The sequence below is a fragment of the Meriones unguiculatus genome, chromosome 17 (genome assembly GCF_030254825.1).
Source record: "Meriones unguiculatus strain TT.TT164.6M chromosome 17, Bangor_MerUng_6.1, whole genome shotgun sequence".
Lineage (NCBI taxonomy): Eukaryota > Metazoa > Chordata > Mammalia > Rodentia > Muridae > Meriones > Meriones unguiculatus.
Window position 1 is genome coordinate 39,926,359 of NC_083364.1, and position 16,940 is coordinate 39,943,298.

Genomic DNA, 16,940 nt, shown 5'->3' on the forward strand with positions numbered 1-16,940 from the left:
ACGGAAGTTTTAGGGTGTGTAAATGTTCACCTGTGATAGCATGGTAATTCTCAGGAGCAGTTTTGTCTTTTAGAGCAATTAGGATGGCATATTTTTGGGTTAGGGCTGTTCGAGCTGAACTAGACTTTGCCTGAGACTGATAGAGTTGCTATGTTTTAGTTAATCTCCCCGACATAGTTAGAGGTGCTAATATCAAAAGGAGAGGCTGTGTGAGGTTGCCCCCAATACACTATATTTAGCTTCCAAATTTGCTTTCCAGAGACTCAACAAGAGAACTGCCATGGTAACTCCTGGAAGGGAGAGGTAAAATTATATTGGAGGCTACTGGTGTCACCCCTCCCTGTCTGCTTCAAAACTATCAGTATAACAATCCAGAGATGGAACAATTGAGAATAAAGAATGGACCAAAGGATGGAGTGGACCAAAGAAGCCATGCTGGGAAAAGAGAAAATAATAATTTCACTTTCTCACTCTTTCCATAGCCACAAGGAGGCCTTTTATTAATTTTCCCACATTCCCATGGGTCCCCTGCTTGACCCTGCCTAAGGGGCAGGACAAGATGTATAGAAGCGCCAACAGGCTTTTTCTTGCTGTGTTCTAAGACAGGCTTATATCCGAGAAACCACCAACCCGGCTTGCTTCCTTCATCTGCTGTCCTTTCAGCACATTATGGGGGTGGAGTGGGGGAGCATCTGTGCATTCTCCGCCCTTCCCCTCCCAATTTCTAAAGACAAGATTTTTATTACTAGCATAACTTTGGTTATCTTTACCTATGCAGTGTTTGGGGGTTTAACATACATCTCTAAAGATCTTAAGTTAGTTTTTTTTTTTTTTTAAATCACAAATAAGTGAATGTATGTAGAAATAAAGAAAAATCATGCTTGTATAAATTAACTTAATCACAAATAAGTTATGTATTGTGAAGAACTTGACACGTTTCTTTGGAAACGTTTTCAACTCACCAAATCCCCATCCATTTTGTTAGCTTGCAGTGTCCATCGCGAACCCTAGGGCAGACAGATTGTGTTGTGAGACATCCTTTTTCCTATGATAAGAAAGAGGGTGGGGGAAGACATATCTTTCCAAAAACCGCTATTACCTGTTGGTCCAAAAGAGCCCAGAACATGGGCAGTGGGATATAAAGGAACAGTACCCTGGTCAGTGCCTTCACATCCATAATGAGATGCTTCTGCAGGAAGGAAGAAAGAGCAGGCAGAATTGCCAGAAGTTCCAAATGTGCTTTTCTTGCTTAGAATAGAAATGGTCAAAAACAGTAAAAGAAGAGGTCAAATGTGCCCAAAGAAAAGAATTGGAAAGATTTCATAGAACTGTGAGGTTTCTCTGCAGTTTTCACTTACTGGGTATTTTTCTGCCGCCCAGTCTAGCCAGTGCTGTCGCTTCGTGACGCCCCCAGAACGGTTCCTGAAGCGGTTGCAGAGAGCAAACTAGGGAAGAATCCAGAATCAGAAACAGATGAAAAAAAACTGCATCCTGTTTTTCCCAATTCAGTATCTTATCCCTCATGCACGTACTCAGGGTTTTTATCAAATATTGAATTCCAATTATCTGAGGCCTAATTTTTATCTTCCCTCATTTCCTGCTAGTGTCACATATAACTGTATATATATTGCCTATTAAAAAAGTAACTACTTCTAAAAATGTAATGGTCAAGTAGAGGCAAGGAGGATCAATCGAACTCCATTTGCCAAAAGGTAGGCACACAGGAGGAAGACTGTTAGAAAAACATCCACCCACATGTGGAGAACCACACAATCAGTACGAGGCAAGCAGGCAGGCGATGCATGAACTTACCCATATGCATTTGATAACTTGAGCCACTATGTTCCCTTCAGGAGGTGGTTTTCTGTACATCTTGCTTCCCATCAAAAACACAGCTGCAGTTGATACACAAACAATCTCTTAGTTCCTCATTTAGAATAGTCAGTGTGTTTACCTCAAATCCCACAGAGAACTGACTTTCACTCCCTAACTTCAGAGTAGCCAAGAGAAGATAGTGGTCAACCATTGAGAGATATTCGTTGACACCTTCAAGAGAGAGCAGCCATCTTTGGTTCCCTCACACCTCCCATGCCTGCCCCTTTTGTCCATGTCCACATCTGATATGACACCAACTTTGATTACTTTTTTCCTTCCTGAGTGCGTAGCTCAGCTGACCCTTCTTTTACATCACCATTGCCACCTCTGTTATTCTGCCTAGAGTAATTTCTACCCTTAAATATTAAAACATCTATCAGCTTAGTTCTCATTTTTTAGGCAATTTCTTCTTTAGTCTGATGCCAAATTAAACTTTTCTTTCCATGATCTGCCTAAAAAGAGAAAAAAAAAAAAAACAAAAAAACAAACAAACACAAAAAAACAGACTCTTGCCAGGAAAAGCCTTCCTAAATTCATCATTATCCTGTCATCCATTGATCATTTTTTATGCTTCAACTGATTTAGTCTAACAAAATATATACTGCTATCTCCATTTAAAGATGAGTAATTGAAGATTAAAGAAATGAAGCACCATGTACAAGATTTCACAGGTAGAAATTGCCATAGATACTATTCTTGACATGAGGCCAATTAAAAAAAATATATCTATGTTCGAAGCATTTGTGATGGATAGTGTTGTCAGCCTGACCAAACCTGGATCTTCTGAGAGCGTCTATGAGGGATTAGTTTAATTGGGCTAACTGAAGTGGAAAGACCTGCTTCATTTCCTGAGCACTTGCATGCATCTCTGAGCTCATTGCTCTCTGCTCTTGACTGTGAATGTAATGTGACTAGTGGCTTAAAGCAGGAATGTAGGTAGAAAACATATGGCCCCTCCCCTCAAAGAATCTCACTTCACCTATGATTTCTTACTCTATGTTTCATTACTCCCCCTTAAGTACCCTATACTCTAACCACTATCCATAATTTCCTGTCCCCATTCCCAAAATCCTACACCATTATAATTCTTCAGCTCATTCTATGTATCATAACCCACATCTTCATTTCTTAGTTTTCCTTTTATTTGTCAAGTAATTGGCAATGAGCTAGCCCTCCTTCTTTCCCTCACTCTCTCCACTCTCTTTTTCCTTCCTTTCATTTTTGAGACAGGGTGTCCCTTTATGGCTCACTCTGGCCTGGAACTCACTATGCAGCCTAGGCTGGATTCTTACTCATGATCCTCCTGGCTCTTCCTCCAGGGTGCTAGGATAACAAACTTGTCACTACGTTTGGAGTCTCTTGGCTTTATTTGAGGACTTTGCTTTGTTATCTGTTCTTTAAATGCTGTTGTGACTTTAGAGTTTGAGCCTAGATCTTCTTCTTACCTTCCTCTTATTTTCTCGGAGTTTTCTCTTTTCAAGGCTTAATTGCTGGCTACACCTTATAAATCCCTATCTGTATCTAAAACCCAACTGTTCTTCTTAGGGACCCTAAAACAGTATTTCCAAATAACTATTTGGTGATGCATTTAGATATTCCGAGAGCACCTCTCATGCAACTTGTCCCAAACAAGTCCATCAACATTGCCTTGGCCTGTTCATCCTCACTGTCTCAATGAGTGACTCTGTTATCTAGCCTGCAGCTCAGGTCAGAACCCTATATTCAACAGTGTCTTCTCTCTTCTTTTTATTTCACAGACACAGCCATACCAAGGCTGGATAATTCAGCAGGGACAAAGACTAGATGAGCTGAGTAAGGCTCTCACCTCAAGTACAAAATTTAAATTAGTAGGATAAATGGAGCAAACGAGCTCAACATTAGCCTTGTCTCAACCTCAACCTAATTTCTTCTCCACTGTGTAAACGACTGAAAAATAATAATAATAAAAAACACTACAGAAAAGTCTAACAATCATTTCTCTGCTCAAAAAAAATTATTATTTTTTGCTTATTCTTTATTGTCTTCACAATGAAGTTTTAATTTTTTCTTGGTCTAAATTAATCTTTGTTATTTTGCTTCTAGCAGTTTTTTTTCTTCCCCCTTCTCTTTTTTGCTCCAGATAACCTGAATTATTCAAGATAATATGGCCTTTGAACAGCCATGACGTCTCTCATCTGAAGACATCAACTATATCTTTTTTTCTTAAGTTCCCTTCCTTGAAGAACTGCTGTTTATCCTTGAGGTCTTATCTTAGTCTTCTCTGTAAGCAAACCCTTACAACCTCCAGAGTATTCCTCAGAAGGCCCTTCTATGAGCCCCACAGCTTTCTCTATACCTCCCTGGTTATGACATTGACAGTTTATCTGTCTGGATTATTCTCCCTGTACAGTATAAATTCTTTGAGAATATGAACTTTATAATGGTCTAAATCACTAGTATGGTTCCAAGACCTAGCACAAAATCTGTCATAGAGTAAATGTTATCACCATGAAGGTCATCAGCTGAGTAACAATGACAGGTACCACCCACTGAGCATAAAACATTCTAATTCCAGAATCTTTTTTGAGCTCCATCATTGCTTTAATGTCTAAATATTATTACTGGGCAGTAATATAAAGAAGCTGCCATGATACAAATAAATGAAAAAATCAAACAAACAAACAAACAAACAAGAAAGTGCTTGTGGAAAATATTTTACATTGAAAGGAGAAGGAAACCTAGAGTATTTGATCATCTCCCAGAATAACTTTCTTTAGAATTGGGAGCTGTATTGCTTTCAGTCTTTCTGGTAAGAAAAAAAATCAGACTAAACGTGTAGTCTCTGGGCTCCTCTGCCTTGGCTGAGCTCGGCTGTGTTTGGACTGGATATCATCCAGAAGGGTGTCACCCGAGGCACACAGTGAGAACAGGTTTCCAGGTCAATGGCTAGAAACAATCACACCCAAGCCTCCCTTTAGGGGAATTGCCTAAACTAACAGGCCCACATAGCCCCCCGTCTTTTTCAGGACAAGGTTCTCAGTGATAAAAAGAGTGCCACTTGATCTAAGTTGCATTGCTTCCTAGCTATTTATCCAACTCCTCTTTAATTCTCTTTGTTCAAGAGAAAATTCCTTGGGAGCTTTGCAGAGTAGGGGAGGAAAAAAAAAAATACTAATCCTGGAAGCTGCTTTAAATTGCCCAGGCAATCAAAGGTAGCATCTACTTACCAGAAGAAAAAAGTATCAGATAACATAAACTAGTTTGAGACAGAGGCTGAATTATCTTCATTCCTTCCTTTCATATTTCAGCAGTAAGCAATGGGCTTCAATCCTGACTACACACAAGAATCACTTGAGAACACCAAGCCATGGTCGTGCATGCCTTTGATGCCAGTATCCCGGAGGTAGAGGCAGGCAGGAAAAAAATTACCTGAGATATTTAAAAACTTTAGACACTCAAACTCCTGATTGGCAGTCCTACATGTACTCCAAAGGTTGGAGTTTGTTTGTTTGTTTGTTTGTTTTAATGCTCCTTTGAAGTTTTCTAACTATGGAACTGTAACACTTTAAAAAAAATGGTTTGTGGGACTGGAGAGATGGCTCAGACATTAAGAGTACTTGTTGCTCTCTCAGAGGACCTGGGGGGGATTCGTAGTACCCACAGGGTTGCTTGCAATTGTGACCTCTGTAACTCTGTACCCTCTGTAACTCCAGTTCCGGAGAGTCTGATGCCCTGCTTGGGCCTCCGCGGGCACAAAGCGTGCATGTAAGACACAAACATATGCTGATGCCTAGAAAATTTTAAAAATTAATTTCTGATGCCATTTATAATTTGTCTTCAAAACTCAAAGGGAAATCACTACAACACTTGCCTAATAGGGTTAGTGTGGAGGTTAAATGAAATAGTTTGTGTGGAGTTCCTTAATGATGCTTTCCAAGTGGCAGGGGTCAACGGCTGTTCGTTTCCTTTTCCCACTGTACTCACCAAGTGCTAGTACCATGAGCAGTCCCGGAATTCCAAAAGCCAGCGCATAGCAGTCTTCTCCGAAACACTTCACATCTCCTGAAGAAAACAGAGAGGGACAAGCAATCACGAATCATAACTCTGTGATATTTTACTCTCGGTATAGACATAGCCATCCTCTTTTCTTCCCGCCGTCTAACCCATAACCCCTATTTTAAAGCCAGACAAATCAAAACTAAAATAACCTCTCATATATTTCTAAGCCCATATGTAGGAGAAGCTGGACCACCTGAAGCTGTGAATGGCTTTTTGGTTGGCCAGGCTAGCACCCTACACAGCCAGCCCCATAGAAAGAATCCTAACCTCTCAGCATGGGTGTGATGAACGTAGAAATCAAGCTCCCTGCATTGATGGAGAGGTAGAAGACTGAGAAGTATCTAGTCCGTGCCTCTGCCTGGAACGAGAAATGTGTTTCTTAGCTCTACCCTGCTTCATGTTTAAATTCAGATGAAGACATACAAAGCAACAGGTTCAGATAGTGCTTTCGTGGTATGTGAACATCTCATTAGCTCTTTAACACTGACTGACCCTAGACAAGCTTTTATTCGCCTTCTAAACTCCATTACAAGCCCTTTAAGACCTGGGGAAAAGCAACCAACCTATCCCCAATACAACTCTTGTGCCCTGTAGATATTTATTATATTATTAATTTATTTGTATTAAATATCTATTTCATTCAGTGTGTTGTGAGTTTTTTTTTTCAGGGCAGAAATTTTACTTAGTAATGCCTACTATCTAGAACAAATGCTAACATAGATAAAAACTGTTCATTGACTGTATTACAAGCAAATGAGTCCTTGAGTTAAAGAATGTATTTTGTGAAGGGTGCGGTAGGGCAGTGTAGGAAACTATTATTGCTCTAGGAGGAAAGTAAAATTAGTGTCTCAGGGAGATCTTCCTGAGAGCTTAGAAGGTCATCAGCTGGCTGAGAAGTGGTGTGCATAAGTTTGGGGGGTGAGTTTGCTCTGTTAATTGAAATATGTATGTCTGTGGGCCAGCTACTAACTACAGCTTTCAAATAAAGCTTCTCATAGGTGATTCGTTACATAGGGTGTACTTCATTCTGGCTTTGGCTCTGGCTAACTCACTAGAACAAACGGTCCTGCGCTACGCTCAATTCGTGACGTGCTTTGTTCCCTCTACTCATTCCTGTTTACCTGTACCTGCTCGTCTGACTTGTGCAGTCCATTGTATACAGAAGCTGACCTGCAAAAGGTCTATTCTTTCTCCAATGACAGCAAATAATCAGAATCCATTGATGCCAGAACAAAGTGTGCCAAATAACCAAGGCAAGAGATGCAGAGGAAGAGAAGACACACAGCGATGAAATAGAGACAGAAAGATATCAGACATGGTGTCATAGAGAAAGTTGAGGAGAGATAGGGGAGGACATATAAAGATTAGGGAGGGTAGAAGAGGATAGGAAACAGACCCAGGATAAACAGCTGTGGGAGAAGGAACAGATTCATGAAGAAGGCTCTCTGTGCATGTGTGTCTGTGAAAAGTGAGGGATTTAAGTGTTTGTCAAGAATCAATAAATTGTTCCCTTGACCATTTGTCATGGCTTCCTCAAATAGGCTCATTTTCACTTTAGTCATAAATCCCCCACACCCTCTATTCAATGGACAGTGTTAAGAAACAGGCAAATCCATCTCTCAAATGGAATTCTGTTTCATTCCAATGGATAGTTCTGCCTTTCACAAAATCATCTCTGTACTATACTTCTTGTTCCTAAAGTACTCATACTACGTTAATCCTTAGGTTCCTCAATTGAAAGAAGGTCACTCTTTCCAACCCCATGTGAAGTTTTCCCTTTCATGAAGCAAGCACCTAACTTTCTACAGCTTTCATTTCTCAGGCTCAGATTTAAGCATGATCATTACCCAATACTTATGAAGAAATGTATATGATTTTCCTATTGGGTTGTGTTTGTTCATTTGTGTTTTGTTTTTCAATCAGCATCTTGTGTATCCTGGGCTGGCCTTGAAATACATATATAGCTGAGGATGACCTTGAACTTCTGATCCCTCTGCCTCCGCCTTTCAAATGCTGGGATTATAGACCCACCACCGTCCTCACTTTGTACCTGCTGGGTACTGAAGCCAGGTTTTTGTGAATGCTACTCACATAGTCTACCAACTGAGCCACATCTAAGCTCCCTCACTGGTTATCTTATTGAGTCTTTATGCCCTCATTGTCTTCAGTCTTCCATCATATGACATGTCTACCTCCCACCTTGAATACTTTCCTTCAACTGAGCTTTAATTTTCTCTCAGCTGATGACTAGCATCCATTGCAGAACTCAGCTCCCCAGATAAGACTTGATCAGTGGAATTACTTCAGTCTCCGCAAATGGCTACTTGACAGGCTCCCCATTTTGATGCTCGTTACACACTCTTGAAAAACAGAAACAACAAGACTCTCACATGTTCTTCTTCAAACTGGTCTCCACCAAAAGCTGCCACACAGGGTTTGATACCTCCTGTCCCCAGAGCGATTAGACTCAGGCCAACCAATGATAAGATCCTGAAATGGAGAGGCGAGGATGCTATAACCATGTTGATACCAAACCATCTGTAAAGATAGGCTATAAAGACACATAGGGAAATGATGTTCAAAGATAGCATCTTTTGGCATCTACCTCGTGGGTACTTTCTACTTATCTTCAATCCCAGAACTACTCATGAGAACTTATCATCTTCCCATTTGAGCCTCTGCTAGGAATTGTATTGCCCGGGAAGATCCTCCATATTGTAGTTCCATTTGTCCTTTGCACGCATCAAGTGGAAGAAAGCACTGCAAGGACTTGGAATCTAGCACACTAGGTTTTAATATTACTTTAGCAATTCAATCGAAAGATCTTATGGACTCTAATCGTGCATACCCTTACTAAACACAAAGTAAAATATTGAAATTTATCACAATAAATAGGGATGGCATCAGTAAATTTTATGGAAAGGTAATAATAAGGTATTTAACATTTATTACTTTTCAAATAAAATAAACATTTCAACTCAGTGTATATGTGTGTGTTGTGTTGATTATGTATACTAAAATCTATCAAATACTTTTGTTCAATAAACAGTAATACCTGAAGTAAAGCGGGATCATAAAATAGGAACATATAGAACTACATAGAAAAACCCCAAGCTTTAAATATGACTTTTAAAATTTGTAATGGTGTACGGACCCATAGATGAGAGAAGGAACACAATAGGTATAAAGTTTTTCTTATTTTCAAACAAATGAAGAGGGTTTTTTGTTTTGTTTTTTGGGTTTTTGTGTTTGGTTGGTTGGTTGGTTGGTTGGTTGGTTGGTTGGTTGGTTGATTTTTCAAGACAGGGTTTCTCTCTGTAGCCTTGGCCGTCCTGGAACTCACTCTGTAGACCAGGCTGGCTTCAAACACAGAAGTCCACCTGCCTCTGCCTCCCAAGTGCTGGGATTAAAGGTGTGTGTCACCACTGCCCAGCGCAAATGAAGAGTTTTTATGAAAAGGACAGTAATTAGGCATTCTACTTGTTTTCAAATGTTTACTTAATAAAAAAAAAATGAGATCCATTAATGTAGGGAAAGGTTCAGTTGTTTGTAAAAGCTTTTATTTTAATGTTTGGCAATAAAATTGTACGTTAGAAAATAAAGGAGAACCTCTGATATAGAATAGAAATCTACCTGTAGTGGCTTTCTGAGAGACCTGCCTAATTCGTGGCTCAGTTGGCTCCATGATTTTACTCACGTATGTAGCATTTTTCCTCCCAGTATTGGTATGGCACCCAAAGACTTGAATATGTGGCCAAGAACATAGATCAGGGAGAGATAGATGATTGTCCTGTGAAGAAAGTTGAATCTGTCAGTGTATTATTCAGAGACTTGGGTAATACAGAGTTAGGGTTCACACTCTTCTCAGTAAACAGTGGAGGAGGAGAACGGAGTGGAGGAGGAAACAATGAACTGGAAAAGCATGGATGGAAACAATGGTGAATGGTGTAAATGGAAGAGGAAAAGGGAGTGTGATTCCTCATCCTGTAGCATTTCCTTGGAGGCTCCAGACGTTTCCTTCTAAGTTCTCTTTTCAGATCTACACTCGGCTCTGCCTCATATCCTTAGAGCAACCCTACTTTCATACAGGCAGGACAGGAACTAGGTGGATTTGTAGCAAGCACAGTGATGTTTTCGATTAGGAAAATCAGTAGAACAGGACGCCTCCACGTGCCGTTTTCGTCAAGCAATGTCTCTTGGCTCTAGGGAGCAGGATGGATGGAAGCTGAGTGGCAAGTAAATAGGAGTGTTAATACAAACACACTGAGGTGTGCAGAAAGGCGAAGGAATTTCAGGTTCCACCTGCGTAATTTGGGCACTTGGGCTAACTGCAAACTCTGTGACATTTTCCACATAGATACTTTACCAAAAATAGGGAAGGACTTGAGTTGTTTTGGTGATAAAAAAAAAAAAAAGAAAAAGCATGCAATTGGTAAAAACTGCCTATTGAGTGGTTCCCTTCCTCACCCCCAGGGGACTTGAATAGCAAATAAGTAGCAGATTAAGGAATTCCAATACAAACATATGTAGAGCATGGCACATACCGCTTATACTCTTCATGAGTATTACTGTAAGTGGGATGTATGCTGTGTACGTATAAATGGAATGTTAATGTTATAACGAACCTTTAGAATTATATAGTTTGTCTTTATCATCTCAAAGTGTTTTATGCCGGTGTCAAATATAAAGAATGCAAGGAAGGTACCAGAAAGCCTCTAGAGGTACCAGAAACCTCGACTTGGAGATTCCTCACTCTAAATGTTTAATCTTTTTAGATTGGTTGGAATCCTGGGGTGGAATCATTATTGAAGTAAAGGGAACAAATACAAAGAAATGGAACAAGGGAAACTGAAAGAAAGTTAGTTGTCAAGGAGATCCTTCTCAAGGAGATGATGCCAAATCGTTAGAGAAAAACGAACTAAATGAGGCTGGAGAAATGGCTCAGTGGTTATGAGCTCTGACTGTTTTTTCTGGAGTTTGGATTGTAATGTACTTGGTGGTTCAGAGCCACCTGTAACTCCTGCTCCAAGGGGTCTGGTACCTGCTCCTTGCAGGCACTCACACATGTGGCGTTCTCTCACACGGACGCTTACACATAAAAATAATAATCTTCAAGATTTCCCTCCACAAGAGGAAATTGGGGATTCGGGGTGCTCATTTCCTCTTACATAGCTTGGATTCTGGGGCACTAAGCAGAGAGAGGCTTTTAGTAGTTGCTCTGAAAATTGTTTCTTGAATGTTTAAACAATCTTTCTAGTGTTGTAAGTCTTCTCCCTCTGAGATAACATTGGAAAAGAGTGTACACACACACACACACACACACACGAGGTGGAAGGGAATTAGCACAGCATTAAACAAAAAGAGAGCCTGAGACAGAGAGGAGAACAAATTTGAACATATAAGTATTCCTTTTCCTCCATTGAAGGAAAGCTGCTATTTCAGGTTTTAAAAAGAAGAGGCACTTCCAGTTTTTAAAAATCAGGAATAAAGTATGGTAGCCGGAATACCAAGTTAAACAGCAGATTATAGTCATCATTCTATTTGTGTATGAGGGCTCTCACATATATGTCCACAAACACACACATGCCTACAATGGAAAAAATTATCCGAGTTTTGAATCACCTCCCCCCCCCTTTTTTTAAAGGAGTTGTTAAATCATTCCCCCAAAGTATGTTGATTTTAAAAAAACAAAACAAGGTCCCAAAGGAAAAAAAAATCATCTTCATGATTGTGCACACCTACTTTCAGGCTCAATTATGTTTTAGACAATAGTACATAGACTCAGTTATAGAAAAAAAAAAAAAAAGATAGCAGTGAAAGCATTTCAGGTGTCCCTTTCCATCTTTCAGTTCAGAGACGATGATTATACAGACAAAGTGGTGGCAGCTGATAGCAGTTGGAGTTAGTACTGAAGAGGATGAATGTGCGTGACCGACAGGATATACTTAGAACTTGTGGAATCACACAGTTGATTCAGTGTGGCGACGTAGGAAGCCAGTTTGAATAGGAGTATGCAATTATGAGTGCGTGCTGGGATTTGAACTCAAGGTTCCAATGTTTTGAGTAGCTGCATGTGGCTGAGATGTATACCTCCAGACTTCCTCAGACAGAGGTAGTCAGTCTGGAGAAAAAAAAAAGTGAGAGTTATCATTTGGTAGAAATCTGACACTTAGGAAAGAGCTAAGTAAACAAAAAATCAAAAGGAGTATATTTAGAAAAACAGAAATATAAAAGTAAGATAATAAGGAAATACAGTGTTAAAGAAGGCAAGAAATTTTCAAGAATTCAGGGATGATAAACAGGCTGAATTATTAAAAAATATATGTTTAGAATGAGTAAAAATTTAGAAATGAACACTGTAATTTGGTAACAGAGGCCATTTTCAGTATACTGAGAAATTTTAGTAGGAAAAGAAAGATAATTTACATTATCTCCTATTGAAACTACCACAATGTGCTCTTATTAGAGCTATTTGAACTCTAACAATGTGAAAACATATTATGTCTAATTAATCTCCTTATGCTCATGATTATTTGGATAAATAAAGGATGTCCAACAAACATTTAACTTTGGATCAGATTGAGTTAAATTGTGTCCTTTACACTGAATTATATCTCTTTTTCATAAGAAATAGTAATAAAGAGAAAAAAAGGCTAACATATAGATGCTTTTTAAAAAATTGAAGGAGTGACTATATGAGAAAGAAAATACGAAAAGAATTCAAGACTTTTTCTTGTTTGTTTGAAGATGCTAGAGACTTGTACCTGATTCCAGTACAGGAAAATACTTTAGTTCTGAAGGAGAATTTGAAAGCTAGAGAAAATAGTTTACGTAACGGTAACATCTCTGCAAAAATTCAGGTTGTACACATAAGACTTTTGGGTTTGTGTAGTTTATGTAAATTATACTTCAATAAGGGTAAGTTAAAAAAAAAAACTAAGCAAAATTGAGTTAAGAGTACAAGCAAAGAGTACTAAATTTCCTCCCATATATTCAGGAAGCTAAATCCTGAAATTGTACTTCTTCAAACTCAAAGGAATTTATTTTAAAAATGCAGCTGCAGCATCAGCCTTTATTCTACAACGAAATGAATAGACCATGGATTGCATTTTTTTTTTATTCTCTGTGTAATTCCAATCCACATCTGAATGGATTCAATGATTGCTACTACATAAGTAACAAATATAGCCACTGTCCCATCATGCCTCTCTAAAGAGACTGGACTTACATCTTCACATATATGAATATATTGCATGCGTGTGCGCAATATATGAAATTAAAACATAAATCAGTGTTCACCATTAGACTTTCATGGTGGTCAGTTTTAACCATCAATTTGACAAAACTAGAGAGACTTAATGAAGAATTATCTACATCTAGTTGACCTTTAGCCTTGCCTATGGGGAGGAGGCTATCTTGACTCTTAATTGTTGTAGAAAATCACAGCCCACTGTAGGCAGTGCTGTTCCCTAGGCTGGGGACCCTGAACATATTAGAGGAAAAGCCAGCTAAGAGGAAACAAGTGGGGTTGAGTTTACTCTCTCACTGCTCCTGGCTCAAGGAGTGATGGGATTAGCCGCTTGATTTCCCGCCCTGAGTTTGTCAAAATGATGACACTAACTAAGAATTGTAAGCCAAATCAGCCTCCTCTTCCCTGTTGCTTTTTTGTCAGGATATTTGTCATAGCAATAGATGTGAACAAAGACAAGTTCCTTCAAACACTAGGTCTATAAACACAATACCACAGGGTCAAACTACTCTAGAAAACAATACACACTTAACTTTCACTTGGAAATTTTACAGTACGTATTAACTTATTAGAGACTGAAAGAAGTTATACGGTAAGGAAACATTTGTTAATGTTTCTGAAACAACATTTTTTTAATCTAATGTTGCCATGAAGGCTTTATTTTCCCACATAATTCATTATATCTTATATTGTCAAGTTTTTTAAAGTATATTTTGAGAAATGCTAATTCAGAAAAATCTGTGGATGACAAATTTACAGAGTATCACTACATAATGGATAGCAAAAATTTCTTTAGCCCATGAGGACAATGTTATAACATTATACCATGTCTGCTGCTTCTATTTTTAAGAACAGAAGAACTGAATTAAATGGATTTTTTTTTTGAGACAGGGTTTCTCTGTGTAGCCCTGGCTGTCCTGGACTTGCTTTGTAGGCCAGGCTGGCCTCGAACTCACAGAAATCCTCCTACCTCTACCTCCCCGAGTGCTGGGATTACAGGCATGTGCCACCTTGCCTGGCTCTAAATCGATTATTGTTTTAACTTGTGTAAATCTTTATTAGATTCCAAAGAAGGAAACTCAGGAAGGCAAAGAAGGTAAACAAGAATGATTTTCAAATCTCTGAAAAGAAAGAGCTGTAAGATCCCGAAGGAGGTGGGGTGGTTAAGTCTGGAGATGGTGTGGAGAAAGTACCAAATAACCAAAGTAAGTCTTCACAAGCATAAATTTGCCAGTGGGTAGCAATCTTTACCGTCACTAAGATAAAATAAAATTTGGTCTTAAGCTACAGAATAGAAGACTAAAATTAGATTTTAAGAGGGAACTTTTGACTAAAAGGATGTGAAAACACTGGGGGAGGGGCATGCACAGAAGGAGATTTTCTGTGTTGTCAGTCTTGGAGAGGTACCTATTTGTCACAGCCATGAGCTGTTTTTTTGTTTTTGTTTTTTGTTTTGTTTTGCTAAAAGGCAAAAGATTAGGCATTGTGGGTAACTTTCTGAACAGTGCCCTTGTGAGGCTCCTGAGCCTGTGACCTGCCATTGTTCTTACTTGAATTTTCCCAGCCACGAGTCAGCAATGGCTGCTCCCAAGATGGGAGTGAAATAGCAGAGGCTGCTGAAGGCATGGTACACAGATGTGGAGGTGTCTTCATTCCAGTGCAGGAAATACAGGAAATACAGGGTCAGCACAGCTGAGATGAAACAGAAGAAAACAAATGGGAGACACAGTAAGATAGATGCAATAAAAGAATTTACAAAGAAATATGTTGGGTCTCCGGGCTCTAAAGGTGACCCTGGCCTTTGGCATTCCTCTTGGTGAAATAACTGAGTGATGACTGCCAAGCAGTAGAAGCAGCACCCATGAGAACTATGAAAATAAATGAGGCATGCTGGATACACAAATACAATAGCCATCCCTCCAATCTCTGTCTGCCCATGGCATCATTTAGACTGTGAGAAGTTAGCGTGGTCCTTCCAATGCCCTCTTCTCCCTTCTTTCCCAACAACAATAGTTCAAAGGGGCATTTCTGCTTATGTTCTTATTGGTTGGGTATTGGTTCCAACGGCCTTTAAAAAGAAATCTTAACCAGCATGAGTTATTAAATAAATTTTTATTTAGTATAAAACTTACATATAAGTTATATAAATTAAGTATATAATTTTATTTAATATAAAAACTAAATACGCATTTACTTTCATGGCCAGAAGAAAGGATTAATTTACACCAAGGCAGAAAGAATAGACAAAGTACACATAAGTGGACCTGGCCGCTATAAACACCAACAGCAACGACTCTGGGACAGCGAATTACCTTTCATGCCATAATAGGAAAAACGCTCGCAGAATTCGTTAACCACAATGAAGGCGATGCTGAGTGGATAGCTGGAGCCACAGATTTTCTAGTCAACAAAAAGGCAAAAGTTGAAGAATGAGCCCTTTTCCCATTTAAACTATGCGATTACCCTACAATTGAAAATGTTATCTTCAACTATATGAATATGAAGAGGTTATCACCATGTTGCCCAGGCTGACTCCCATTTTGTGATCTTCCTGCCTCATGTGCCCAAAGAGCTCAGGCTTCCGGTGAACCCCACCATGCCTGGCTAAACTCATCCTTAAATTGTTGTTTGTTACCATGAAGCAGTGGTCTCTTCATAAAGTATATATTGTCATACTGATCACGTTTATATTACTGGTGTGGGAGTTAAAAAGTCCAAATCTTGCTTTGTCCTTTATTTAACATGGAACTGGCCAGACATTCCTTGATGAGGAGGAGTTGCAAGCATCTCCCCACAGTATCTCAATAAGAATCTATGGCCTGAGGCAAGAGGATGATGATAATTATTGCTAAGGATAAAATGAAAAGATGGCCTTCGAAGCACCCAATCTCCGCGCCGTCAGAGCCAGGTCTCACCATCACTGGTTCCACTGGAGAGAGACCAACTCTTCCCATCTGCCATGCTCACCATTCTGGGGGGAAGCTTGACAATATGATGGCTTCCTTTTCATAGGCAGCAGGATCCAGGCACAGAGCTCAAAATGGAGGCCAGACATTCCTAAAGGTAAGCTGATTGACCACCTTAACTCTGGGAAAAGAATTCTGAAATCCTCTGAAATTAAGTGACCACCTTTCCTATAAGTATGCTTCCATAATATTTCCTTTTTAATTTTTTACCTTCATGTGTATATGTGTTTGTGTATGTGAAAGTGTAAGCCATCTGTATGTTGGTGCCTGCAGAGGCTAGAAAAATATGTTGGAGCTCCTGGAGCTGGAGTTACAGGTTTCTGTGAACTGTCTGACATGGAACTTGGAGCCAAACTCCAGTCCTTTGGAAGAACAGCAAATGCCCTCTCTGCTGAACCATCTCTCCAGAAACAGGATTTTCATTTGCAGCCTGTATATTAGAGTAACTCGCTATCTCGTGCATCATATAAAGCAAAGAATACAACGTTTTAGTTCAAATCTCTTTTCCTTACAACAGCTTTACTAACACGGAAAGGGGACAGAGGTAACCTGCCCCTTGAGACATTCTAACGCTAACATGAGATTTATGTTACCTCTTATTTCATAGGTATGTGCCTCTTTTAAACTACCCTTAACAAGACCTAATACGATTAACTATATATGATAAATTCAGCACGTGTTTTAACCATGTAGATGGGAATAAACCATCTTTCTACATACACACTACTGCATGATAATAACTTGCTTGGAAGATGCAATGAATTGAAATTATTATCTTTGCAGCTCCCAGCTTGGGAACTACGTAACACAGA

General features: G+C 39.3%; 1 protein-coding gene across 2 annotated transcripts in view; it reads right to left on the minus strand.

Moving 5' to 3' along the window:
• Window positions 1-16,940, minus strand: part of Slc15a2 (solute carrier family 15 member 2) — a 30,967-nt gene that overhangs the window by 12,953 nt on the left and 1,074 nt on the right. The window contains exons 2-11 of one of the 2 annotated variants that reach the window (XR_009586966.1): window positions 15,475-15,562; window positions 14,713-14,854; window positions 9,611-9,703; window positions 8,304-8,403; window positions 6,181-6,271; window positions 5,839-5,916; window positions 1,813-1,895; window positions 1,359-1,445; window positions 1,100-1,248; window positions 963-1,007 (exon numbers count right to left, since the gene is read on the minus strand). Coding sequence is in view for 1 of the 2 variants with exons in the window: in XM_060370344.1 (XP_060226327.1) it covers window positions 963-1,007; window positions 1,100-1,189; window positions 1,359-1,445; window positions 1,813-1,895; window positions 5,839-5,916; window positions 6,181-6,271; window positions 8,304-8,403; window positions 9,611-9,703; window positions 14,713-14,854; window positions 15,475-15,562 (897 nt within the window). In the remaining variant the exon portion in view is untranslated. The remainder of the gene's footprint in view (window positions 1-962; window positions 1,008-1,099; window positions 1,249-1,358; window positions 1,446-1,812; window positions 1,896-5,838; window positions 5,917-6,180; window positions 6,272-8,303; window positions 8,404-9,610; window positions 9,704-14,712; window positions 14,855-15,474; window positions 15,563-16,940) is intronic. The other variant, XM_060370344.1, reaches the window with a different exon arrangement.